Consider the following 27,999-nt stretch of genomic DNA (forward strand, 5'->3'; position numbering starts at 1 on the left):
CCCAAGGAAAGCCCAGAGCATTCTCATTTCTCCAGGGAGCTGCAGCACTGGCACAGCTGGAAATAAAAGCATTGCTTGTCCTTTTCACCTACAAGCCCCCAAGCAGCCCAGGGCTGGGGAAGCAGCACAAGCAAGCCCCCAAACATTGTGGCACAGGCCCAGGGCACAGCCCAGGCTCTTGCAGCAGCAGTCCCAAACAGCAGCACAGGCAGCCTTCTCCATTCTACATACTTTATTAGATTCAGAGCTGGACAAATCACAAAGTGTACAAAATGGAGACCACACTACCAGAAGCAGGATTGTGGGTTGCAGCAGCATTCCTATGGCCCAGAAGCATTTGGTAGAAGAGTGGAGAGGGCAGGCTGGGTCAGGGTGCTCTTACTGCCAGCTGCATTTGAGATTCCCCAAGGACAGATCACCCTGTTAACATCCTGACAGTGTTCAGCTGGCCCACACTACCTGGGACAGTGGGGCCATGTCTCCAATTTGTTTGGAAAGGACAGACTGGCTCAAGCCAGCAGTGGGTAAGGGTAAATGCTCCAAAGACCTGAAATGCTGTGCCACCCACATACACACCAGCAAGAGCCTAAACCCTCATCATCCTTTTTGGTCACAAACCTTCCCACAGCAGGACTCTATACTGACAACTTTGCAAGAAATAAGGTGGTGGTGAGATCTGGTGAGCCCACCATCTTCCTGTGGTGGGGGCCCAACAAACTCACCACCCCAGACATCTCAGACTGGCCAGCAATATCTACCACAACAGCAATAGCTAGTACAGAAGCCAGGGTAACTTCAACTCAGATTTGTCCAGTCTATGTTTAGGTCTATTCTACGAGTACATATGCACAAGAACTTCAAAAATACTAGGATATGATGCAAGTAGTGAGACACCAACAGAAGAGGAGTTTAATGGTGGACGTTCCCTAGAAAGATCACGAGAAGATGGGAGTTAGACTAGCCCTTGCCCACCCTGGGATGGGGAGCAGGAGGCTGACTGCACCCCTGCACACGACTAGGTTCTGAACTTCATCTGCAGCGTGGGTGGTAACTGAACACAGGCAGGCGAGTCCACTCCCGGGGTGAGCCACAGGGTCTTTCAATCTGCGTCGAGGGGCCAGGCAGACATCTCTGAATGTAGCTGAAGACCGAGGAGAGGCAGAGCATGGCTTGGAGAAGAGGGAGCCTGCTAGCATGCTGGGGCTAGCATCTGGTCTCATAGATCCCACTCCTGCCGATGTACCTCACCCATTTTATCACGTCGTGGTCACTGTAGTTCAGCTTTGGCTCAAAGACTTTCAGGTAGCGCACCTTCAGCCCAGAGGGTGCAAATGGGACCTATTGAGAGAGGGAAAGGCAACAGAGAGCATTGGAATGGGGGTAAGATGCTCTCCATCCACAAACACCAGAGGACCCCGGGGCAACACATCTAGAAATGGACATCAAGAGTCAACAGTTCCCTTCCCTGCTCCCTGCATGCACAGACTCCTGTTGCTCTAAGGGCAATTTTCTTCCATTAGCTTTACCATCTTGCTGACCTCACCTGGCAGCTTGTCACAGGGGATGCTCATACCTGCGTAACTCCCAAGAGGGACTCACAAAGCTTCTCCAAGGTTGCGTGCATCCTGAAAGGCAGACAGGTACTCACCTCAAAGTTCATGGAGATGGGAGGCCGAGCCCACTTCTTCTTGTCGTTGGTGGGCAGCAGTTCAATCTCCGCACTGATCTGGGATTCCTTCATTCCAGCCATGCGTTTTATCCTATTGGAGAAAGCTCAGAAGTGAGAAAATGCCAGGGTTGATGCTCCCCATCACTACATAATCTCAGGGCGGACAGGAGCACTGAACAGACCCTGCCTCCCAGAGGCTTGCCCCTGCAGGCCAGCCCCAAGAAGCTCACTTACTTCCAGACAATGGCATTCTCACTGGCCTTGTACTTCGCCTTCCCTTTCATGCAGATGACTTGCACTCCACTGGTATTGAGGGGCGTTGGGATCCGGACCTGGAAGGCACAGTCTGGTAAGCGGGGGCAATGAGATTGTAGCCTGGGGACTCAGGGCAGTCTCAGACAGTCTGTCCTGCACCCCTTGGGCCTTCTCCCGCCCAGCTCATGGCCCAGAGAACATCAGCTATCACAAGGCATCCTAGGCTAGCTCTCCAGTTTCTTGCTTTGAAGTACACGTTCACAGTTCCATAATACACAAAGTTGGTAAGGAACAGGGCAGAGATTGCCATGCTGCAGGAATCGTGGGAAATGTTGGGAAGATGAGCTCAGTAAGGATGCCAGGCATTGCAGCAGGCTCTGGACAGCCCAGCCTTGCAGCACTAAGCCTTCCAGATGGGACTAAGCTGCAAAGCCACCCCTACAGGTCACAGTCTGCTGCCTGTCTGACATACCATTAGATCATGCAGACAGAAGAACGTGAAATTTTCAGTGGCTAAGGAATTAAGTGAACAATTGCTGCAGGGATGGAATGAGGCCCTTGCCAAGGCAGCTGTGCAAACGAAAACAGCTTCCACCTCCCTACTCTACAGCACCTCCTTCCCACAAAACGGCAGTACCACACATGTAAGAGATAAATCAGTTCACTTTTTTAGCCCTGTTCAAGCCTGAAGACTCATCTGTGACAACTCTACTGCAGTGGACATAAACTAGAGGCACGACTTCCAGGCACAAGATACCACAGTTGTTTTTTTTTCTCTTACCTCTATCTTCTGGGCCAGCAAGGAAGGTTTGAAATTTGATTTAATCACCACCTTCACTTCCAGTTTGGTCCGGCCCACCTCCCGCACCAGTGGGATCACACGGAAGGGAAGGATAATGTCCTTCGTGGTTCGGTATCTGCAGGGATGGAAGCTACAGTGAACTCTGAGGAGGAGTTAACTCCCTTACGCCTCAAACTGTATCACCCTCCTAAAGAGATAGCCTCTGAGTATGCCAAACAGCTTGGAAACATCAGACAGAAAGGGAAACATGCCAGAAGGAAATAGCAGTTAAGATCCGTGCTGCTGTAGGGCAGCAATGGTTTCTTGTGTCTCAAGTTTTGTATCTGGCTGCTGCCAACAGCCTTGTTCAAGGACACCAGTGTTAAACACTAAAAACAACAGCTATAAGAAGCTCAAAAGCAAGAAAACCCAAACCAACACCATGGTTATGGCAAAGAAACTAAACACAGCTGGGCTTCCACATTTGTAACAGATGGATTTGTGGGACACCCTACAGATTCCACTCTGAAAAGGGGGTGGTGTGTATTTCTTAAGTGCTCAAGGACTGCAAGTCTGCCTGGGAGCAGCAACGCTACTGTAGCAGCAAGCAGATGCCAACACCAGCCCGTTCATCCTCCACCCACAGTACCTCATGAGCTCAAATTCTCCATCTGGTGGAATGAAGCTGATGCTCCTCTCGGAATCAAACTTGCTGAGCCTCACACACTGGTGGAAAGTGCAGTCATCAATGGCAATTGACTGTTTGCCGCTAAAAACACAAAACACAGTTAGAGAAGCACAAGCTGCTACTCTGGTATCTTGGTGCAGTCAAAATCTGTCCAGGCAGAAACTACTCTACAGAGCATGTTGCCATCGCAGGTGTCCAGGAAATGGGGAGGCAGGGACAGATTTAGGGGACAGCAGCCTCTTGGCTCAGACTTTCCTTGTTTCACAACCACAAAAATCTTATTTCAGGAAGCTTGTTTGAAAGAATTTTCTCCCTCCTCTCCCCAAAGAGGAGAGAGCTTAGAAGAGAACCCTTCTGTCATAGCCAGCACAACAATGCTTGGGTCTGCCTGCCAGCAGCACTCAGTACTGCAAAGGCAACTCTGCCAGCCCAAGTCTTCCCACAGCACAGTTCAAAGGACAGAAAACACTTTCCTGTCCACAAAGCTATCCCACTGCCACACAGCCAAGAAATGCCAGGTTCAGAGTCCTCCTGTTCAGAAATCTCTTCACAGCTCTTCATTTCCACACTACCAGCAGGTGGTTTGATTCTGAACCAAATCACCAAAACCATGATATTGTGACATACAAGTCTGTATCTCTCCTAAAAATCTGATGAGCTACCACCTGTCCACATATGTGCACCAGCCTAACCTGCCAGCACTGAACATGTGCCAGGTACTAATTCCTGAAAATACAGGTCCTTGGCCAGCCAAAACCCCTCAGCTACTGAGAGGGACCAGAAGGCAGGAGCAACAGAAGAGGAAGCAGTGTAGAGAAGGTGCAGCAGCGTATCACTACGGTATCGAGGCTGCCTCAATCGCTGGAAGCAACAGGACAACCATGCCAATATGCCAAGATAGTGTGAGAATGACAGCAGCTTTAGCTCTTCTAGGAACCACCACTACCTACAGCAAGGGGAAGCAGACTGACCCCAGGCTAACTGGCTGTCTGGTTACACAACCACCAGTGGTCTGCTTTGTGCTGCAAAAGGAGGAGTTAGTATTTCCTAATCTGCTGCCCAGATGACAACCAATCTTAGTCAACTGATTTCTATTTCTTTGCAAAACAGCTGAGAAATCTCTCTGCTTAGGATTGCTCCAGGTCTCAGGCGCATTACTGGGGATGGGCTTGCCACAACCTAGATCCCAAAAAGCAACTAATAGCAGCTGTTCCTTTTGGTCACTTCATAACAAAATGCGTCTGGAGAGTAATGTCTCCAAGCTGGAGATGCCCACTGGACAATCACAGAACCACCTACCAAGAGTCCCTGTTCATCTAACTTCTACAACTCAAAAAACAAGTGTATTTACTGGCAAAGGCAGTTGGCACAGGAGCTTTGGGACAGTGTACTGACTCTTCAAGGCCTGTGCAGCTGATATTTTCACTAGAGTAAATCTTCATTGGCCCATCAGCCATCTCAGGCTCATCCTGCAATTTCACTAACTCAATTCAGGTACAGGGAAGATGGCTTAAAGGTGACAGTGAAGCAATAGCTCTTGGCTTGGTTCTGAGAGAAAAGGCAAATAGCAGCTCAGCTCCATTTACAGGAACCATCACGGAAGTGTCTGAGATCCAAGTTACATGCACAAGTCACACAAAGCAAGAGACAGAGGGAGAGCAGAGTGCACACAAAGCTGAAGCAGATTATCTACCTTCCCAATTCACTGGGGGTCAGCAAAAAAAAAAAAAAAAAGACAACCAAGAGAAATACAGATGAGTTGCAAATGGTTAGTGAGACGAAAGTGGCAGTCCCATTGCTTTTATCTCTTCACCCTAAGCAGGAAAGCTGGGGAAGCTGTTAAGAGCTGTTTTCAGCTTCAAGGTGGGTACTGACTGAGGTGCAGCTGGGAGAGAGGGTAGCTGGGCCCTCAGAAAGATGTGCCTCCTACTCACACAACCACTGATCACTCGTAAGCAGGAGGGGCTTCCCCAGTCTTTGTTCTACTTTGTGGGAACAGTCCAGGTAAAGCAGACAGAGGGATTCTTTCACTATTTCTTGGGAGCACTGCTACTGCTTTTATGATTAAGAACACTGAGCAAAACTGCTGGAGATAAAGATTATAGGAAAATCCATCTTGGGGAAGTGTTTCCAGGTGCAAGAACTCTACACTTAAAACTATGTTTGAATCTTAATACTTAAAGCGCTGTAGAGAAGCCCTCTGTATTGAGGCCCTCAGGATGGTAGCTTGCATGACAACTGATCTACCCTAAGATAGCAGTACCATCTGAAGAGAAGAAAAAACCCAGCTTTTAGTCTGTCAGATCAGAAAAGCTATTAAGGGCTGCCCTTTCATCAGAGTCCCTGGTGGCAAGTGGTCATGAGGTCCAAACCTCTTACCTTTTCCCCGTTTCATCCGCAGTCCCTTTGCCCTGTTTTTCAATGACAATCTTGTCATTCATGCCAAACTTGCATTCTGGCATTCCACTCAGATAACTCTTCATCACCACTCTGCCAGAGACATGGGCACTCAAAACCTGACCTGGTTAGAGAAGATCACAGTTCAGAACACTTATAAGAGTCACCACTCACAAACCCTGAGCAGGAGAAGGATGCCAGCTCAACCACCACCTACTTACCCTGTGGAGACATTAAGAGATTCACACTCTCCAGCACATCAAGAAAGAGTTCATTGCGACGGTATTTGATTCCTTCACGTCTCCATCCAATCTGTCCAGTCACCTGGCTGGTGATCTGGGACTGCTCTTCCTTGGTCTGAAGAGAAGAAATGGCATCTTAGACATAAATAAATCCAAATACTAAGAAACCTTGCTCTGAATCTAAGAGCAAACACTCGCCATTTACTACACATAAAAGTTTTTGTCACTTAGATACGGGTGCTGTGACACCTCACATGATTTGGTGATTCCTTCCTCAGAACATCAAATTCTATGCCTAACCAAGAACTGGCCATAGCAACAGCAGGGAATGTTGTTCTGTTCTGCTAGCAAGTCCATTAGGCTACCTCTTAGTGCAGGGAGGCACAGGCTCCACCAACGGCATTCAAATCATATCTCAGACTGTCACATCAATCCATATTAAGCAGAGAAGCTTAACATGGATTGATGCAGCAGTTCACACCCTTATCCAACATGAAACCCCAGGGCCACAGGAGAGCTAATCCCCAAGGCCTGTTTCTGAATAACTACAGTCATAAAAGTTACATGCCAACACAAACCCAAAAGGCATCTAACAGCACCCAGGCTCTAAGCCTCTGAAAAGTACCAAGGGCTGTACTGAGAGGCACAGAGAGATTTCCTACCTGATGCTAGAGGTGGGGTCCAGTCACACGCAGAAAGTCAAGAAGTAGATGTATAGTAGCAAGTGCAGTGTAGACAGGGTTAACAGGCAAGCAGGTCAATAGCAAGAGAAGGGAGGAAGGGAGAAAGAGGCAGATTAGGCTTAAGGCTACCTGAGGACAGGAAAAAAGCAGGTCAGCTCTTTGTTAATTAGGGAGCTAATTAGCACAAACAAGATGAGGGGGTTTGACCTTTAGCTCCCTGCAGGAAACCCAGCACTCCAAGCAGTGAAATTAATTTTCAGACTTGGCCCGTTATTGACAATCCAAACACAAGGTGGAGCAGAGGGAGAGACAGGCAAAATACCACTCCCAATAATGTTTCTCTGCAGAACAGATTCATGCTGGTGTTCCTAGTGCAAATCCTGGATGTGTACTATGCTATGTCACAGATGCACAGACTTTGGGAAATAACAGGCACTTTGGGTCCTGTATAAAGTGGTATCCTTGTTAATTCTGCTCTCCCACACAACAACTGCACGAGACACAAGGGGGTTCTCCCACAGCAGCCCTGCAGAAGGCCCACAGGGTGGCAGTGCATGATCTCAGCTTCACACATGCTCTTGCCACAGACAGGGTCAGTTCCTCAGTAAGTACAAGCACTGTCTCATCATCTAAGAGACAGAGTTTTATATTCCCCTGAGAGCTGCCTAGGTAAGTGCTCAGTACAGTACACAGAGTACCTCTCTTGTCTGTCCCACCAAAAAAACCCACTGTCTTGTTCAATGCTTTGTTCAGGCTTTAGAAGAATACATAAATTTAATACCCAGTGCTCTGTCTTCCAAAGGGACATTGATCATGTGATAACATTCTCATCTCCTGTAACAGCACCACTATCCTGACTTGACATTTACTCTGTAAAGTGACTGGATGGATCTGGAAGCAGCTGCTGAAGTTGAGACCACCCAGAAGCATGAGTATTCCCTAAGGGAGGCACAGAAGACACCTGGGTCTGGAATTTCTCAGGAGTGGGTGCTTCTCAGAGCTGGACAAATCAGCTAAAACGGCCCAAGAATACCCACCTTATGCTGAGTTGCCAGCATGCTGACTAGGTTAAAGACAGCTAGCTAACAGCATGTTTCCAGGGATCTTCCAGCTGGTGGTGGTCCTCTGCCTACTTTAAAAAGTAACACCAGCATTTTAGCACTAAAGAACATCTATGGTTTGGGGAAACACTGTAACTAACAGCTGACCAACTCACAAGCCCAGAAATCACTTGGAAGGGATGAAGATTTCAGTGTACATCTAGTTAGCAAAGTCTGGACAAATGCAGATAGCATCTTAAGAGTGAGAACAGCACATGAAGCACAGCTACCTCAAGCTGTAAGACCAAGGTTTAGCCTCTGTTGGAGGAAGATATTCAAGATAATTGCTTTATCAGTTCTGCTACAGCACAGCCTGCAGTCCTGCAATCTGAGTAGTGGGCTACTTCAAGTGTAGGGACTAGAAGTAAAACTATGTTGCATACCAAGACCTTTAAAAACCTGTGTGGCACATGACTTCATTCCCAGAGCACACAGCTATTTTCCTTGGCAAGCAGTGCAGCAGTTTCAGACATGTTTTCAAAAAGAATAAAGCAGATCTTGCATTTCAAGATCATCTGCTCTGGAAAGATCACTGTAGCCATACAGGGAGGGCACTCAGAACACAGCAGCTCAGTACATCTCCAATCTTTCACTGAGAACAAAGTCAAAAAGTTGAGTTTGGAAAGTCTGCCGGAAGTAGATTTTGCTCCTTAAATTCCTCAGGACACAAGCCCAAGGAAAGTATCACCAGAAACTACATGAAGACAGGAAACACAGATGACAGGCTAGATGATTCAGACCCAAATTTTGGTCCTGGGTACCTGTGTGAACAGGCTCTAAGTCAATGAGGAGCTGAAGGCTAGAAGTACCAGCGGAGAGAGCAGATAAGGAAACATGGCAGGTACTGTTTCAACTGATGCCCTTGCCATCATGTGCCTGCAATAGATTAATTCTGGTTTTTGAACTGGGCTGCACAAAATTCCAATACTGAACAGGAGAACTGCTTACTTGTGTAAAGCTGAAAGCCATACTTCTCTCTGTAAGGAAAGGACTAAACCTGCTGTTGAATTAAGCATGATGTTGCAACAGTGGTTCGCACACAAACAAGCACAAAAGTTTGTTAAAACCAACAAAAGCAAAAAAAAAAAAAAAAAAAAAAGAGCAAAAGGGAAGGAAGTGTGAAGGGTGGTTAGTTTTTGAGTTTTCCTAGGAACAGGAGCTGATTCAGCTATCTTCAATGCTGACTGCCCAAACTGTCAGACTGCAGAAGGCCAGAGATTTACACTAGGACTCGTGATGGGGACCGAGACCGGATGCATTCACATCTGGCCATGTTGCGAAACAGCTTGCTGTTTTAACGGGAAATATGCAGCAGCCCAGGGGCAGCTTCTCTCTCTCACCTCCTCTTGAAATGCAGTTAGTCTTACTACTAGATTAAAAGTTTAAAAAGGAATTCTAAGGAAATCAGTGCTGATGAACTGAGTTGAAACAGAGCCTCCAGAGACTGACCTCTGCTAACCTTAACATGAACAGTCACTATGCAGGCTCTTGTTTAGCCCTTTGCTTCTGTTTGTAGCTGAGGCTGAAGCTTTACTCTTCCACAGACTATGGACACTCACTATGGATTCCCAGCTTTTTTTTCCTGACTCATTGCTGTGCAGAGGAGAGGCTTTAAGGCTAAGTCCTTATTATTGACTTGCACAGCTGTGTCAGATGGACAAGGTGGACAAGATTCCTTGGGGACATGAGAAACAGACTATGAGTTTCCTTTGAATTCAGAGGTTAAGCATGAGCTTATGAGACTGGAAGCCTAGTTTTGAGGCTTAGAGTAGAATTAGAACTAGTACTTAGAGTAGAATTAGAACTAGTTTAAACACATTCCCCAAACCAGTCCAATCAACCACCTTTTTCCCAACACATCCTTTATCTTCTAACTCTATGTAAACTTTGTTGCAAGGGTTAACACTATGCTAAAAGCACAGCAGAGATTCTCATCTCTAACCTAAGAAAGCTTAAGCTGTACTGACGCTGACCTGCAAGGATGTTACAGGCAGAGACAGAGCAACATGAGCTTCCTGACTTCACAGCAAGATTCACAAGGCTGAAGAATACTTCATTATACGGCAGGCATGAAATCCTGACAGCTCTGCTGGAGAACAGACTTGCTCAGTGAGATTCACATGCAAAAAAGCTATTTCTGGTTCAGCAGGTAGATTTGTTTATTCTCTTAGAAGCTGACACAGAGCAGAGCCTGAAGCCAGCAACCATATTTACATGCAAGGGACTGACTTTATCCTAGCTCTGGGCTCTTCCTCCTGCATCTTATCATGTGCCAGGGAACATGAGGTAGCATAGTGCAGGGACACCTAGAACGAGGTGCCACTGAGATACACCCCTGCCAGGGTGTTCTCAACCTATTCAGGCACCTTCCTTCCATAGGGGTCAAATGGTTAGATGGTAATTAAGACCATGCTCTCTTGAACAGGTTTAGCAAAAATTAACCAGCAGATCAGTGCTGTACACCAAATTCCTCTGATTACCTGACTCTTGATGCCTTGCTGAGTGATGAAAGTCTTCAGGGCCCCTGTTTCAGAGTTCTGAGGATAGCCAAAGTCCAGGATTTCTACAGAAGGGTAAAAGGTTAGTTTAGAGCTACAAGGAATAAACACATCAACTAGGCTAACAGCTACTATACAGAGAGAGGCAAGCAGTGCACAGATACTGCTTACATGTTGAATTTCTGGGTAAGTTTCTGTAGCATTCCTTACCAAGGGAAAAGGATCATTCTTGCTACACTGAACTCCCAGAGCATTACTTCAGAGACTAGGGGTGATGGAAAGCTGTGTAAGTGTTGAATTTGCCAGTTTTTAAACACAACCAGACCTCAGGACTAAATATCAACTAACCTAGCTATCTGCACAGGGCACACTGAAAACATCCAAGGGACAATAGAGAGTTTTAAAAACACCACAGCAATTTTATCTTTGCAGCTTTTTTTTTTCTAGTTTTGTTCTTATGAAGATGTAATGAAACCAAACCCTAAAACAACAGCTGAGTAGTGGCACTGCAGGATGAGTGTAGGAGGGAAACAGATGTTAACTACACACAGGGAACAGTACACACCTACTCCCCTCAAAGAGAAAGGGAACAACCCACAAGAGATTTAGAGGGGAAAGAAGACCACTAACATGATACTGAGCAACACCACACTGGCAGGTTTGATCTCACTGTGCCTGCAAGGAGGCAGCAGTAACTGACCAAAGCAGAGAATAGGAAGTCTCTTGGTCTGCCCTGAGGAAACAGGGAAAACATCAGTCACTGTGATCCTTGGCTAAGAATCCCAGGACACACACGTATGGTGTGCTGTCTGGAAAACAAATTGAAACATAACTAAAACAAAGTCCTCATGATATGTGAAACTGGGGCAGCTCAAGGGCAACCTACACAAGCAGGCTGATATCATAAGCAGCTGAAGGGACACTATTATTAATCTGTGGCAAAATTTGTAGCTTTATCAGTGGGAGAGGTAGGGTTAGGACAGAGCACATTGTTTTATCGACTTCCTTCTGTTCAGAATTGAGCTCAAAAGGCAACTTTCTAGGGGCAATCAACTTAATCCTGGGGTGGCTGTTTTCCATACACTGCTAGAGCCACCTGGGCACCAGCTGGCCTTAGAGGTGCTACTGACAGTCCTCTTGATATACCTTGGAGTAAGGAAAGCCTGACATCTACACAGGATCCCCTCAGAAGCTGAGCTCCAGTCGTACCAGCTGTCTCAGTCATACAAGTTCACAGCTCCCAACATTTCAGGGAAGGAAATCCGCACAAGGCTATGGACTTGGACATTCACATTTGCAGTACAGGTGGCATTAGAAAGCCGAACAAGTAATTTTGAACTCTGCCTCACATGTTAAAAATACTTCAAGGATTATTACTACATCATACTAAGCTAAGGATTTCAGGATGACCAAGTGCAATAGGCCACAGTATGTAAGGGAAACATCTCACCATCCAGCAGCTCATAGATCAGCACGAAGTTGTTCTTTATGTTCTCCTCACTGATCTTCCCGAAGTAGGCAGTCATCACGTCACACATCTTGTAAAGAAACTCGAATACCATGGCAGCATTGACATTCTGCTTGGTGACAGCAGCCAGCCAGATGTTGGAGCGCTTGACATGGAAGAAACTTGTGCGGGCGATGTTGGTGACGGGCGAGCGCACCTGCTGCCGTGCGTGGATGACATTGACGCGGAAGGCGTCCACGGCATTGCGCCTACGAAAGCACCACCAAAGACAAGTCAGCACAGCAAATGTGACACCAGCGGGCTGCACAGCTCTTCTTCTGCCATTACGGTCAGACACTGAACTACATACACCAAGCTCACCTAGGGAGGGTGCCTGGGGATGTCTCTAAGATGGCAAGTGAAGGCTCTGAGCAGAGTTAGACACTAAATTCTGCACAAGTTCAAGGAGAGAGAGAGCTACTGGTCTCTAGGGAGCTTTGGACTACAGTGTAACTGTAGTCAGAAGGAGGAGCAAACCTCCATCTGGAATAAAATGGCAAAGAAACCTTCCCTTCAATTAATTTTGATACCACTCCCAATTGATTGTCATAGCTGGAAACAAACACATTAACAACGTATGGCTCAGAGAGTCCAGTTCTGACCAAACACCTAATTATTGTCTATTCTGCATGCCCAGGCCTTCACACTCTTGCCCCAAAGCAAGCTGTAGTCTCCCAAGATACGTGTCAATGGCAGTTGCTCCCAGACATACAACCAAGGAAAAAACAGCAAAATTTTCCTGGGCCACCCTAGAGATGTCAGTGCCCAGGTACACTCCAGAACGGAGCTTTAGTTCTCAGACCCAGCTCACCTCCACCACACACCTTGGATGTCAGGCTCAAAGCAGCAGGAGGATTAGAATCACCACTGGATTTCCAGTTACATGGCACCTCAAGACTGCTCTGTTTCAGAACAGGTATCTTGCATCCAGACTCAGAATCCCCACAAGTGCAACATGTCAGTAGTGCTGTACAGTCCAGGACCATTTACAGTGAAGGGTTCTGCCCCAGTGCTGAACAACTGCTGTACAAGCTGCCCATAGGTGCTGCCCTCTTTGATCCGAACTGTCTATACACCAGCAACAAGGGAGAAAGCCCTCCTTGTTACCCAAAGAGTCCAAGTGACATTCTGGATGCCAGCTCTTGCACAATGGTCTCCTTATCCTGTAACTACAAGTCAGAATAAACTTCCCAAATTAACTCCACCAATCCTGAGAATACAGGAAGGAAGCCCAAGTGCTTTATATGACAAGACCAAAACTTAAAGCAACAGTCTACACACAAAGCCAAAACTTATTTAGTCATGCTTTATTACTCATACTCTCAGACAACCCATAGAACAGGGGGTTTGACTGCAGCATCAAGGCCATGGTACTGATTATGCAGAAACACATTTGAGAGCAGACAGTAAAATCATCCTTGCAAGCAAGGATACAAGCATACAAATGCTTGTAGGCACTGAGGGTTGTCAACAATCCAACATACAGTTCCAAGTTAGAAAACAAAGGATATTCCAAGGAACATATGCTACCACAGCAGGCGTTTGCTCCTTGAAGGTCAGGGGACATATGTAGAAGTTTCATCAGTAAACAAGCTCCCCCATAAGGAAAATTCTGGCATTTGAATACTTCTCAGGTTTTATTGCTCCAGAAAGTTTGCAAGCTGGAGTTAAATTAATATTTCATTTCTACTTTACTTTTTCCATAAGAAAGTAACTTAATCTACTATAAAAAAATATCTAAAAGCCCAAATCCTCCCCTCCAGTAGGCCTTGCAAGGAAAGTTCAGCTTGTTCTGGAGCATTAGCCCTCCCAGCCTCAAGTTCTAACCCACTAAAAGTAGCACCAGAACCAGTCACTAGACTGGTGCACACTAGAGGAGAAGCCTCAGATCAGGGAGGCTTTGCTAGCACACCAGGTGCCCACTGTGCAGTGCCAGTCGTGGCCTACCACGCGTCTCTTACCTATTGCTACAGCAGCCAATGAGATGGGATGGACAGAAATGGCGCCAGCGGAGAAAGGAGGAGTGACAGCAACAAGAGAAAGGGTTAGAAACACACACACAAGGCACAATGAATCCAAAGAGATAAGAAGAGACCAAACAGCACCCCCTCCCCCAGCTCCTTGGCACAAAAGGCCAAGGTAGTATTGGATGGACAGTAACAAGCTACAGCAGCAATGAAGCCCTCACAAGGTACAACACTGACATGCCATGGTCAGGCTGTCAGCATGGACAGATTTGTGTTTGGCTGAACTTTAGGAATAACTGGGCATTTAGTCCAGGTGAACTACACCTGTTTCACAACAGTGATACCCAGTCTGCTCTGCTAATATAGGTAGCAGGCCTTGGTGTGGAAAAACCCCAAAGCCTCAATCAGAGGCATCACCTGGGGACCGCAGAGTATCAAGTATCTTCTTCCCAGTCTGCCTCAGGACAGGGCTACAAGTCTGGGTGGGAATTTCTGTGACAGTACTTCTCATTTGAAGGTGTTTGGGTCGATGCTTTCTGGTTTGGTCCAGCCAACAGGAAATACAGCAAGTTTGATAGAGCTGGAGCACATCTGGAGAGATAGGGCACATCCTGCAGATTCAGACACTGCTCTATCCAGCTTGCACTTTTTCCTTAAGGATCAAGAGCTACGAAGCTGACGTGATGTATTAGAAGCTCAGAAACCAAATATCTATTACATTTAAAGTGCATGCAGTTTGTCATGTAAGCTGCTCAGTTTCAAATAGCTGAAGTTTTATTACAGAGCTGCATTCTTAAATGCAGGTAGGTTCCCCAACGACTAAGTCACTGAAGAACAAGGCACTCAAAAATTACAGCAGAACCCTCCATGGTATCCTGAATTATATGCATGGTGTTTTGCCTTTTTTTTTTTTTTTAATAAGGCTGCTTATACATGCAGCTAGCTGCTGTATGGACAGATGCGCTACATGCACCAAAGCCATTCTAAGTTGCAAGCAAAGAAAGTTCAAGTTTTGTGGTACTTCTGCCCTAAACAAACTCATAAGAAGGATATCCTCATTGTTTGTCACTTTGGTCATTATATCTGAGCTATGTGCTTTTTAAGGCCCTTCAACTGCAAGGGGAGGTGCTCTCATAACCACAGATGACCTTTATCTCCCAGCTCAGAAACTGAGGCTTCAGAATGCTAAAGGCAATGGCCAGGACTAAGGAGTCCTATGGGTCAATCACTCATGAAGACAGGGAGCAGTTATGCTCTTTTCCTATTCAACTACCTCCCAACATGCAGGGTGCGTTCAGCCCTCAACACTTCAGAACTACTGCTTAGGATCTAAGAACTGTATGGTATGCCAGAAGTCCATCACTCAGCTGTTTGGTTAGAGACAGAATTCCTATAAAGTTGAGTACAAGCTACAGTATCATAGCTATTCCTTTCCTTACCTCCCACTGAGGGTTAGGATATTAAAAATTTTAAATAGATTTGGCATTAATGCTAATGTTCAGACCACGAAATGGAAAGACTCTCAGTTTCTTGATTACACAAGATGAGACATAACCATTTCATAAAAACTTTTTGTGTAAGGCTACATGTTTTAAAATATCCAAACTGAAGGCCCGTTTGAGAAAAAATCCAGCACCTTGGGAGCAAGTTCTGTCAACAGCCAACACCAGCTCCGCCCAAGTCACAAGACTGACACTTTCACAAGAACTGAACGGATGATTTCACTGAAAGGAACACCAACTCCTCAAGTACTAGAGAAAACACTGGAATATTTTGGCATTCTGCCAAATGAAAAAGTTAACCTAGGATCAGGCAGGAAATCCCATTTTCTAGCTTTGTATGGCCAGCCAGCAGGAAGTATTTTATCACGTACTGAACACAAGACACTCACTCTGTAAGAGAAATGAGCCAAGATAAAAAGCAGTAGAAGAGCATATTAAAAATACCTACTTTGCTCCCCAGTTTGCATCTCCACATCCACAATGCCATTTAAATCAAAAGGCCTTCTTGAATAAACATCAGTTTGAGAACAATCTTGTACGTGTTTCAAGTTTGCAAACAACAAAATATTTTTGCCAGAAACTGCAGTGAAAGTGTTCCTAGCCCCCACCTGAAATATTCACCAAAGTTACCTATAATCCAGACTGGCTTGGCTCAGCCACTGTGATACCAGCTTTACAAAGTCAGTCCTGTCATATGAGTTGCTCTGAAGAGCTTCAGCTAACAAGTATTGAAGACTGGTAAGAGTTTGTACAGTAGAAAAGAGACAAAGCATCACAGCCACTGGCTTTCTGCTTGAGAAATACAATGCTTCCTTGGCTCAGCTATGTATGGAAGTCCTGGAATAACTCAGTCAGCCTTAGAACAGCTACTTCGCCTTAGCTGACCTAGAACAAGCCAAGAGACTTGAAAGCTCATTAGGTGAAGCCTCATTACAGACACTGTGTTGACTACTCCCTGAATGAAGCAGTACAAGCCTTGACTAGCTACTAGTTCTACCTCAACTTTTAACCTCCACTAGACAATCCATAACCAGAAGGGACATACTCTTCAGACCAGAGCAGTCTGAAGGCAGACTGGCTTAACTGTTTTTTGTAATTTATGGCAACAAGTTATTTCGCAGCACATCCTACCACTAGTCATTGTGGAGACCTGGTACAAACTACTTTTTCCTAAATTGGCCTGAAGGCTCTCTCTCACTGAACTTTGAATTAGCACCTACCACAGCTCTGCCTCTGATAGCACTGTCTTAACTCTGCCAACTTAATTACTAACTTCCACATAATGCCTGACGCCAATGAAAACCCACTAGAAAGAGTACTGTTGTGAACAAACCCCTTGAATTTAAGGTTTTCAGCCCAAGCAGCACCATCACTTGCGGTTCCCTACAGCACTATCCACTGCCTACAAGACACCGCATTTTTAGAAAGATGCCTTCTGGAAACTAGCAGCCTAAGGGTTGCACAGATCCAGTCTAAGTGAGCATCATAACACTTCAGGGAAGTGCAACAAGACACCTACAATCTACTGAAGGTTTTCAAGGCTTCCCACAACTTCAGTTACCCAATAAATGTAAGCTTTTCACACTAGGCTGCCATACAAAGCTGGGGGACAGAAAGCCAGCTGTAGCAGTACAGTCATGAGACTGCTTGCAGATAAAACTTTCCAAGACAACAGTCTCCTGTATGCCTGTACTTGATGTTAAACATCAGTGCCTGAAACTAATTCAGAACCCTGGCTATAGTGTGTGGCAGACAGTTCTCACATTACTGCTCCTGTAAAGTTTTAGCAATTACAGTGAGGTAGGCTCCCACAGTGGCAGTCCAAGCTGCTGAAGCATTTGGAATAATGGCCAGATCCCCACCATCCAAAATAAAGTCCCAGGTTTGGCTGCAGGCTATCCTTCACTGTAGGTGACCAGGGCTTAAACTTCTTTATTCTAAGCTAAGCCTAGAGCAGCAAGTTGAGTTGCAGTCTCACATGCATGCATAGCTAATGCAGAACAAAGCAGCTCTGGGTTGTTTACTGCACCAAAATGAAACAAAAATGCAAAAACTGGGGATGCAACAGAAGCACTTACCCGATGTCATCCCGGTAGACACGAGAGATTAAAACCTCTCCTTTGTGATTATAGATGAACAAGCCTCCGATCATGATGGAACTTTAGTCTTCACTTCCCATGTTGCTTAATACCTGAAGCAGAAAAGAGCATATTTAAGTAGGCTGTACCGAAACAATTTGTAGCCAAGACTAAAGCTTAAAGTTGGCACTGAAATAGAAGCTGCCTTACTTCTCATTCCAAAAATCAGCACAACAGATTAAGCCTCAAGGACAAGTATCCAAAACATACCTCTTGAATGTGAGAAAAAACACAGCCCTGGAACTACAAGAAAATCAAAGACCCCTTACTTCTACTATAAAGTGTCTATCTCCCTAAAAACTGAGATACAAATCAGACACAATTCCTAAGTCTTTTTACATGCAGTTCACACAAATGTCTGACATGTCACCAAGCCTATCACCACATGACCCGGGGTTCCTAGCACCAAGTACATCTCCATTCATTACCATTTTTACCTAGTTTTTACACATCAGAGTAAGAGCCTTTGATAGTCCCTAGCAGCCATATCAAGTCACACTTCAGAATTCAAACTGAGAGCCATTTGGCTAGAAGGTACCACTGGAGTGGTCACAATCATGGCTCATTTGAACAGGGAGATAGTCCCCTAGAAGTTACCCTCCTAAACTGCTCATTTTGTCTTTCTTCAAAGGAGGATTGCTTTGGAGAAAGCTACAGAGCTCTTTCCAAAGACATTAGATATTATTGACAGAGAAGACTTTTAAAAATATACAGCTACTTCACCAGATTCCATTCCTGGAGTCTTATGCACTCCTATTCACTTAGGTCAAAGTCATAACACCCACAAGCAGCAACTTTTTGGTTGGCTTAGTCCCAAGAAAAGAACTGCAACCCTGATAGGGCAGGCCTTGGGGTGATCCCACAGGCACTGCTTAGCTTGGGCACTGCAGAGCATTAGATAACAACCATCTCCACACTGCTCTTTGGGTGGGTTAGCCTACACCCATTAGTATGGGCTGGGTGAAAAGGATAGGGAGAGGCCAGCCTAGAGACAGATGCTGACACTGAACCGATACGTGTCTGCTCAGGAACACTGCGATGACAAAGTTGAAGTGACCCAGCTTTGGATCACTTCAAATGTCAGGGAAAAAAGAATATGAAAACAATGCACACATCAGAGGGACTAAAAGACTTCTGGATTATCAAAAGTAACGTATTCTCTAGAAGTTACACCAAATAAACTACAGTAACTGCTCATCTGAAGGCAGTACTGCAGATCTGAGTTCTGCGCTAAACCAAAGTTTACAGTGCAGCCACCACTTTTAATTTCAGCAAGACAAAAAAGAAACTTTAAATTTCCTAAGCCTTTCCACTAACATTTTTAGCTACATCTAGTGAGTCCTCAAAGCATAACACTACTCAAACTTCTCTGCTACAGGTCTTCAGCTTCCAGATGGGTGCTTCTGCTTATTAATAGAAAAAAAAAAAGAGCGCAAAAGTCAGTTAAGGCAAAATAGAAAGACACAAGTGGTTTTCCCAAAGCTCAGTAGTAAGTTTTCTGGCTTTTATTCTGGTCAAGTATCCCTGGCTACTAATGGGCTGCCTTTTGCCACTTTTCAGTGGCTTCTTGTGGTGCTGTCACCAACATACTTTCATGTCTGAGAATCCAATTGGCACAGAAGAGCTTTCCAAATATGTTTTTCTTCCATTCCCAACTGTAACACTTTATAACTTTGGGATACAAGTACTTCATTTACTTCTAAGTCTCTGTAACCAAATCTATTAAGACATAGGCAGCTCCAAGATTCCCACGTAGTTAGAGTGGGAAAAGCCTTTTGTGGCTGCTCACTGTTTCGTGACCAAGGCTACAAACTGCAGGGGCAGCAATGTCAGCATCCTCACAGCAGAAGTCAATCCCACTGGACAACCAAACAACCCAAATTTCTCAGACTAAAGGAAGTAGCTGTACCACAAACTCACAACTACTTACACAAAGAACACACAGCCCTAACAGGCATGAAAAGGCCACAGGGAGCTAAAGTGCAGGGCTGAAATCCAAAACATGGAGAATTGAACACAGCTGCCCAACAAGACAGGCACAAGCTGAAACATTTGCAAGGTCATTCACACTGGTCAAACAATGAAAAAAATGAGAAACATTATGACAGTGAAAGCAACTTATTACCCACTCCAGAAAATTCTTTCCTATTTACTAGTTTTTTCACTCTAGATAAGAAACAAGCATGTGTATTCAGAATTCTACAGTGCTGGCTTCCACATTCAGATACAGACTATTCCAATCAAAGACAAAGAGTTCTTGCATTCTTTTTAAGATTTGCATTGTCTATTATAGAGCAGCTTCCTGGAAGCTTATGCAACTGGTCAAAGCTGGATCATAAGAATCCTACAAACCCTTTCCAGAAGAATCCTAGAAAGCACATCCTAGTCTTAAAAAAAATAATCTCCCTCTGGGTTTTAATGCTGCTTAAGTTATTTGTTTCACTATTTTTAGTACAAAGGAAATGTCTGCTTTGATAAGCAACAGGATCAGACATGCAGCATAAACAAGACAAAGCTCTTTGCCAGCATGACAAGCAAATCAATTTTGAAAAAGCCTTGATTTGAATATTTACTGCATTACTATAAAACATGTAGAAGATTGCTGATGAAGCTTTGCATTGGAAATTAAAAGCTTTCTCTTAGGAAGATCTACAAACTTTAAATGTTGTCTGAAATAACGATGTGATGCTTTCTGATGTTAGTTTAGAACATATTTGTAAAAGCTTTGCTGAAGTTACAGGCAAAAAAATCAGGATTTTTAATTGTATCACAGTACTAGGCAGCAGAGTCAGCTGCTTCCTCATCTTACATGATAGTAAAAGCATGTTTGATAGGGAAGATAATGACTCAAAGGCTTTTAGTCTTCAAAAATCCTTCATCAATGCAATGAAATGCTACGCTTCTTCCTTATACAAAATATCCCAGGAGATGAGTTCAATCTTCAGACCGCCCAGTTAGCTCCTGGTTCCACCTTCATTGGCACATTTAAGAGCTGCATTGGCTCATATTCAGAGCTACAGGTGAAGCCAGAATTGCCTCTGCTGGCAATTCCACACGCCTCCTACATGCACCGTTGTACAATTGGGTATCTTGGATTTAGGGTGCCATTCTGTAGACCCATCTGCACCTCCTTGGTCTACTTCGATCCACTTTGCCTTCACTACTCTGAATACCCTCATATCTACACACATCCCACTCCCATGACTACTCACCAGGAGTGCTCTTATTGCAAATTCTTCTATGGTACAAAACAGGAGCATGCAGAAATCTGCCACCAACCAGCTGATGAACTTGCTCAAAGTCAGAAAGGGGCTGCTCTGTGATATGTGAGGCCCTGGTTAACACCTGAGCTTGTACTTTTCCCTACTACTACAGATTTGGCCATAGTATCAGGACCATTCTGACAGTTTGTTTTAAAAGCCAACCATACTGAGATATGCACAAGCATTATTTCACATGTAGCAGCAGAATGCCTCCATATGAGTTAGGATTCACCTCAAGTATGAAAGAACCCACAATTCTACAGCTCTAAAAATGAAACCTGAATTCACATTTAAGTACAATTTATCTAATGATTTGTGTCAGACAATTGGTAAAGTGTTTCCAGGTACCAACAACATCACATGGGCTAAAAATGGTGACTATAAGGAAAGGGTTTTAGATGATCTACCCAACTGTACCAGCTACCAATCAGTTCTTAGCAGTAGCTGAAGGACACAAGCAGGATAAACCTCTGGCTGCATTCCCCTCTAATGGCATCAGAGAACAAGGAGGTCTCAACTACGCAAGGTATTTAACACAATTATAATCAGATCTCCCTTGGTCTACTCAACTCCTGCAGTTCAGCATCTTGAAGAGTTCCAGGCATCACAAGCATAGACAGCACAATGGCATCAGCACAACTTCCAGCAAGTTCAGTTTGGTGCAGGGCTACTCTCTGTCAGCCTTCACCAAGCTTGGCCATGATGGGAGTTCAGGAAATATGGACAACATTCCAGTCTTCTGTTCACAACTTGCATTCCATCCCTCCAAGACACAAGATCAGAGTGACTACACTCCCTCTCCAGACAGAATTACTTCCATCAGCTAATGGAAGCATGTCCACACAGCTGGAAACTCAAGAGTGGAGTAAGTAGCCCAGAGATCGATGAACAGAGCAGAAAGCTATACAAAGGGCAGAATGCAAAAGAAAATTGCTTAAAGCTCAGCAAGAAGAATGGCTCTTCAAGACGACAATGCCTCTCCTTGAAGTCGCTGCAGTGAAAATAAGCCTGCTTTGTTTTGATCCTCCTTTGTGTTTCAAATTTCACAGATATTCCTTTCAAGTATTTCAAGGTTACATTCTAACTAGAATGAGGATTTTAGTGGTACAGTTCAGACATAGCACAATCTTCCACATATTTTAAAATAATTAATAGTTTTCTTCACAGATCAGCTGTGGAAGTTAAAGATCCTAGTGCTTGCAGTGGTTAAGAACTGCAGGGAACAGAGCTGAAATTAATTTGAGACTGACATTCAGTGTGACTCATGGCTGCTGGAATCAGAAGGCCTCAGAATAAAAACTCCAGCACAGGAGATGGGTTCATCTGCTTCTTGTGCATTAGCAACATGACTCAGAAAGCATTGCTCAATCAGCTTTCAATGACTCATTCTGCTCCTCTCCAGACAGCCTTTCCTAGGGAGCTTGCTCTACACTGCTTCTGGGTTTCCTCAGCCTAATATCTCACTGTCAGACACAGCTTAAGAGCAAAGCCCACCATTTCTTTAACTGCTTACCACGAAGTGCCTGGAAAAGATGACTCTAGCTGAAACCTTCGGGTTAATGATCCATCAGCTGCATTTTCAGGGCTTTGCAGCTTCACTCCTTCTGTTTCACTAGCTTGAACATATGGCAACCTGCTCCACACTGGTAGCTACAGCCCTCTTTTCTACTTACAGTGTGGATGGATTTATTCTAGTTAAGGTACAGGGATAATCCACATGTATGCTGAATTCACACCACTTGGTGACTAATCACCTTAATTTAGGAACAACAACCCTCTCCCAATACACTCTGCATTCATCAAGCAGCTACTAGGGTAGATGTAACATCTGAATGCAGCTCCTACAAATACCTAAGGCCAGTAGGCTTCCTACCCTCCTGCCAAGCGCTCACATTCCTATACACTGTCATTTCAACCCATAAACAGAAAAGGAGAGTAAAGAACATCACAGACAGACCACACTTATATACATGCTTATAAACCCACCAGGAGTTAAGATTACATGGAAATGACTTTTCAGAATGCCTTTTTACTCAAGAGAAGATGAGATCATTAAAATATACCTTTAGAGCAATTGTGGCAAGGTTACAGCATTAAGACACCAACTGAAAAAAAAAAAAACATGTATAAAAACAGGCTGGGAAAAAAATTTTAATGCATTTCAGTAGTTACATAAGAGAAAAGCAGCAGGATTATCTGGGCCTACAATGACTGACATGGTAACATACACTTTCCTAAGAATCACACATACTTGCCTCAAATCGTGTCTCAGTGCTCCCACTGGGCAGGGGATGTGCAATAAGCACCCCTCTCCCAACCAACTAGGAAGCCCCCAAAGTCAGTCTGCAGCAAGTAAGCTGCAGACCATAACTAAAGGAATCCAGCGGAAGATAGAGACACAATAAAGCACAGTATCTGAAAAAACTGCCTTTGTCCACTGATTCTATCAGAGATGGAAAATGCTCTGTTTATTAAGTCTGATCTAAAAACAGGTGGCTCTCTAAAAGTCAGACTTCATCCTTTCAGTGTGCTACCTACTTGGAATGCATGGGTGAAGCCAGGAGCACAAAGCTCAGGCAGCAGGATCCTGTTGCTGGACTGTCAGTTTCACATGTTTTGGTTTGCAACAAGTGGCTGGACTGAGAGCTACCTAGTGAGATGAGGCACTAAACCTGCATTTATCAAGTGGAGATACAGCAGCTCCCTCCTGTAGCATGTGAGAGCCCAGCCTTCCTCTGCTTTATAACAGCTGCAGAAAAATGAACATGCAGCATGGAGCTTTCTTAAAGTAAACAAGGCATATGTAAGGAATCAACTAACCAGGACAGTTCACTCCCTCTGTAGCTGTTTATCTGCAGCAACTCTTTCAGAACCACCACAGCACACAGTACCAATGCTGAAGTGTCTGTTCAGTGCATCCCTCCATGGTTTCTCTGAGAAGCCAAAGCATGACATCAGCAGTAACACACAACTGCAGTATCAGTCATTTGTTCATTAGCCTATGAAAGACTAAGCTGAATTGTAGCCTAAATCCCAGATACACAGATATTCAAATGAGTGATTTTCTCCAATACTTTTGTCCCATAACCTGAGGTCTTTCACATGACACCACACAGACCATTAACCATTCCCTGCACCGGCAGATGGTGGTAGCTTCAACCTACACCGCAAACCTTGAAACAGTTCTCTGCCTTTCGTAGCTGTATTTGCACAAGTAAAAACAAACAAACAAGCTGATCTGCTCGAATTTGTTGCTTAGAAAAAATTGTGAATTTTTAGTCAGTTTTCTTCTGTGGTAAAAGGAACATGGCTGCAGTAATTCCAGTTTCACACAGAAGGCAAGAAGTACTTGTTCTAGCTCCAAAAGAATTAGGAACTGTCTGAATGAAATGTGTCACTAGCAATGTAATGTGCCTACAGCCTAATTGTACCAGAGTCACCATAAATTTTTGGTGCATATTGGTATTTCTGCCTAAGGAAATAGACAAATACAGTTCTTTGTATCCTTCCACGACAGCTTCTCTATCTCCAGTGTAGGCCGAAGTTGAGGAACTCCTGAGCCAGGCCTCTTTGCTCTCATGGCATCTACTCGGCAAATCCTCTGTGCCCTCTCTTCAGAGGTGCAGAGGTGACACAGCAACTCAAGAATAACTGCTCAGGAGCAATGTGACTGCAGCAGTTCTTAGGCTGCCTGTAACAATATAACTACAGTTTCACATTATTGCCCCAGCTGTGCCTGGATTTGATGAGCACCAGTAGCATCACCAGTGAGCACATCTGTCCACTCATTTTAGGAGGCAACTTTGGGATCAGCTGTATTCTCCCAAGCCAGCTGTGTGGGTGATACTCTTACCATAGAGATACCTGTTCAGAAAAGAGTCTGGCACTACCGGTGGGGAAAATAAAGCCTTCAGCCAGCCATTGACCAAGGCTGGATGAGATGTCAGGACTGCTGTTAACCTGCAGAGCCCTTTTGGCCTCAACCCCACTGTGAGACAGGCCATGAGCTTCATCCTATACCATCCAGTACAAGGTACAAATAAACACAAGTTGATCAGTAGTGAGCCCAAGACCCAGCTACTTGGACTTTGTCACTCCCATTAAGGGGCTGAAAGTTTCCTACAGCACAGACATCACTTAGCCTGAATGCAAACAGGAATGCTGATTTCTGTAATCTACAGAGCACATCAGGAAACAGCAATCACAAGTCAGTTAATAAGCTGGTGTAAAGCAACCAACCCCTTTAGTAGTCTATTAAAAGACAGTTTGGGTTCTGACTTAACAGTAAGTAAGACTTCTGTGCATTAATGAGCTTATCTAACTAAGCAGTTCAAGGTACATTAGCTGCTGAGTTTTCATCCAGGAAGAAATCAAGAGAGGTATTGAAGGCAAATCACCAACTGCAGCCATTTCTGCATTCCAGAAAGCAGTATGATCCTGGACAAGTGACAGTAGTTGAAGCAGGAGAGGGATTAGTCAGGCTGCTCTGGCAACTGAAGTTGTTGAGAAAACCCATCCATTTAGCTTGCACTAGCCATTATCAACCCAAGACTTAAGGCGCAAAACAATGCCATTACCCCACCAGCTAATCTGAGCACCTAAGCTTTGCTTAGTTGGCTGCATTAGCCACTTTCCAGGAGGTCATGGGCTGTACTTGGTTTTAAACAAGAGTAACTGCAATCACTTCATCCTGGGGAAGACAGGCTGCATAATTTACTTAAGGGGCATACCCTGAGCTAAAGAGCTCCTGAGCTAAACCCATCAGTTTCAGAGAAACTGTTCCTATTTTAAACACAATCCCATAAATCCTCATAACCAGTGGGCAGGAAGAGAAGCATGTTGTTCTCTTACCAGGCTCTCCTCCTACAGCCCACCTCTGCATGCCATACTGCACGCAGCCAGTCTGAAGAGTAACAAGAGATAAATACTGACACAGGGAAACACAAGAAGCTCCCTTACTCCAGGGAAACATCACAGGTACAGCATTTAACACATCTCTCAGCAATATTTTGAGCCCAACCTGATGTGAACAGCCCCAATGCCTTTTTCTACTTCTACCCATTCTACCAAAGCATTTTGAAAGTCAGTTTGAACTACCTGCTTTTCACTCTTGAGCTAGAAACCTGAACAGTGATTTGCTTCCTATGCATCTTCTAACAGAAGAGGTTAGAGGCGCAGAGTGGAGTTTGAGTACAAGCTTGTATTCTACAGACCACTAATGGTCTAGGTGCCCTGATGTGTCAGCTTTTCTCTCTACTCTAACTGGAGAGCAGATAACTGCATTTCACATTCTGTGCCTCTGCCTGCAAGCTTTTAGCTGAGCTGCCGACCTCCTGCCAAGATCAAAATAATACATGACTTGCCAGTAACTTTTGACTCAGTAGGTCACTCACTAAAGGAGAGAAGCAGACTCTGTCTCACAAACCAATTATATTTTGGCACCACAGGCCATCCTCCAGTTGGCCCCAGGAACAGGCTTTAAATACTCTAATGGTCTTCAGTAGAATAAGCTTAGAAAACCAGTGCAAGACATTGAGCTGCAAAAGAGAGTCTTGACTTTGCCTTTTTTGATGCAGGAATGAGGCAAGAAAAGTTTAAGTAGGGTTACAGGAAGTTTTTTTATAAAGCCTGTTTTGTTTGGAAACTGTTCCTGCTCCACCAAAAAAAAAAAAAAAAAAAAAAAAAAAAAAAAAAAAAAAAAAAAAAAAAAAGAAAAAAAAAGAAGAAAAAAAAAGAGATGGTATCAAACAAGAATGCATGTCCAGTCCTCTGTTTTTCAAAGAACTCAAGATGTAACCCTTCACAGCCTCAAGACCTCAAGAGTCAATTCTCCAAAAGCCAGGACTGGGCTCTTTTGGGAGGAGGAAGCAGCTGGCCATGATACCCTTCAAAGACACCCCAATGCTCTCCCTGGAACATGGCCATTCTGCAGCCCAAAGAACACCAGGTATCTTTGTCACTAGATGTCAGTAACATGGCATTTTCTACAGAAGAGGAGTGATGCCTCCCTTCTGACAGGAAAAATATGGAAGTAGACAGTTTGGCAGCATCTCTTCAGATTTGAGATTGTCCCTCCAAGCAAAACTCACCGGGACACACAGAGCTTTTACTATGGGAAAAAACAGTAGCTACAGCTCTGACAGCATTCAAGTAAATGTTGCCCAACCAAACACTACCATGAGCCCATGTACAGTTAGAAGCCTACAATACTGAGACTTCCAAGACACAGAAGCCATCCAGACTCACCTATCTGGGCAAGTTCCAGGCTCAGATTTTGGCAGCCTGAGGCTAAAACTTGATAGCAGCTTTGTCATACTAAAGCAAGCAGAAAACAGATCGTGCGCTCACACAGCTTATGGAGAGAACACTAGACCAAAAGCAAGTCATTTCCCAGAAGTGAGAGAAGTCAACTGCACTGGCTGATAAACACAGGCTGTGCTTCCTGCCGTTTTACAGAAACCAAAAACCTAGTCCTGGGAAGAATGGATGTGGAAATGCATCCAGAGGAGCCGCTGGATACGAGTCTGCTTTAAGCCTCAGAATAAGCAGTTCGGCATCAGCAGCGCTGCGTTCTGCCTCAGCAGGTTTTCCGGGGAGGAAGCAGAGCGCAAGCCATGACCTAGCTAATTCAAGTTTGGATAAGCAGTACAGACAAATAATTTTCGGTGAAGTTCCAGCCCGATCCGGCTAAAAAAAAACCTTTGCTCAGGCTGACCTGACGCATCGGTGCCGGCCTTCCTGTGCCACACACAGCCCGACCCTGTCCCCACCCTCCATGGTGCAGCACCGCAGGGCTACCACACAGGTATTCCAGCCAGAGAGCTAATTAACAGCTGTTAATAACCCCTCTGAGCCACGAACAAAGTGCGAATGAATGATGGGGTCTCCCAGCACCCCCTTAGAGGAAGCTGAGGAAAAGCCCTCCCGGCGGCCTCGCTTCTCTCCCTCCCTCCCGGCTCCGGAGGCACTCTCGCGTCCCTCCCAAGGGCAACCGGGGGACACCTCACCCTGCAGCCGCCTCCCCGCTCCTGGGCCTGCAGACCCCAACCCCCAACCTGCGCCCAGGGAGCCGTCACCCGCAGCAGCTCGGCCACCGCCCGGGCGCGGCCGCAGAGCGAGCCCAACCGCAGGAAGCAGCCCGGAGAAGAGACTGGGGCCGCGCAGCCAGGCGGGGAGCGGAGCGCCTCACCTGCCACTGCCGCCACCGCCGCCGCTCGCCGCCCCGCGCCCAAGATGGCGGCGCCGCCCCCCCTCGCCCCGCGCCCCCCCCGCGCACTGCAGAGACGCCGCGCGCGCGCCCCGCCCGCGC

The 27,999-nt window shown here is 45.2% G+C and overlaps 1 protein-coding gene across 3 annotated transcripts; it reads right to left on the minus strand.

Moving 5' to 3' along the window:
- Window positions 1-214: 214 nt before the first annotated feature.
- AP2M1 (adaptor related protein complex 2 subunit mu 1) lies at window positions 215-27,989 on the minus strand. 3 transcript variants are annotated; one of them, XM_050977832.1, is made up of 12 exons: window positions 27,880-27,943; window positions 22,754-22,795; window positions 17,368-17,480; window positions 11,764-12,029; window positions 10,296-10,378; window positions 6,012-6,147; window positions 5,773-5,914; window positions 3,355-3,474; window positions 2,706-2,841; window positions 1,904-2,001; window positions 1,649-1,760; window positions 215-1,338 (listed from the first exon to the last, which is right to left on the minus strand). In XM_050977832.1, exons 3-12 carry the CDS (start codon window positions 17,439-17,441, stop codon window positions 1,204-1,206), a joined length of 1,302 nt encoding a protein of 433 aa, XP_050833789.1. In that variant the 5' UTR covers window positions 17,442-17,480; window positions 22,754-22,795; window positions 27,880-27,943; the 3' UTR covers window positions 215-1,203. The 3 variants fall into 3 exon arrangements, with proteins under 3 accessions (XP_050833789.1, XP_030083036.1, XP_050833790.1); XM_030227176.2 differs by lacking the exon at window positions 22,754-22,795 and having other exon boundaries at window positions 27,880-27,989; XM_050977833.1 differs by lacking the exons at window positions 22,754-22,795; window positions 27,880-27,943 and adding an exon at window positions 26,937-26,961.
- Between the last annotated feature and the right edge of the window lie 10 nt (window positions 27,990-27,999).

This window comes from Serinus canaria, chromosome 9, assembly GCF_022539315.1.
Source record: "Serinus canaria isolate serCan28SL12 chromosome 9, serCan2020, whole genome shotgun sequence".
NCBI lineage: Eukaryota > Metazoa > Chordata > Aves > Passeriformes > Fringillidae > Serinus > Serinus canaria.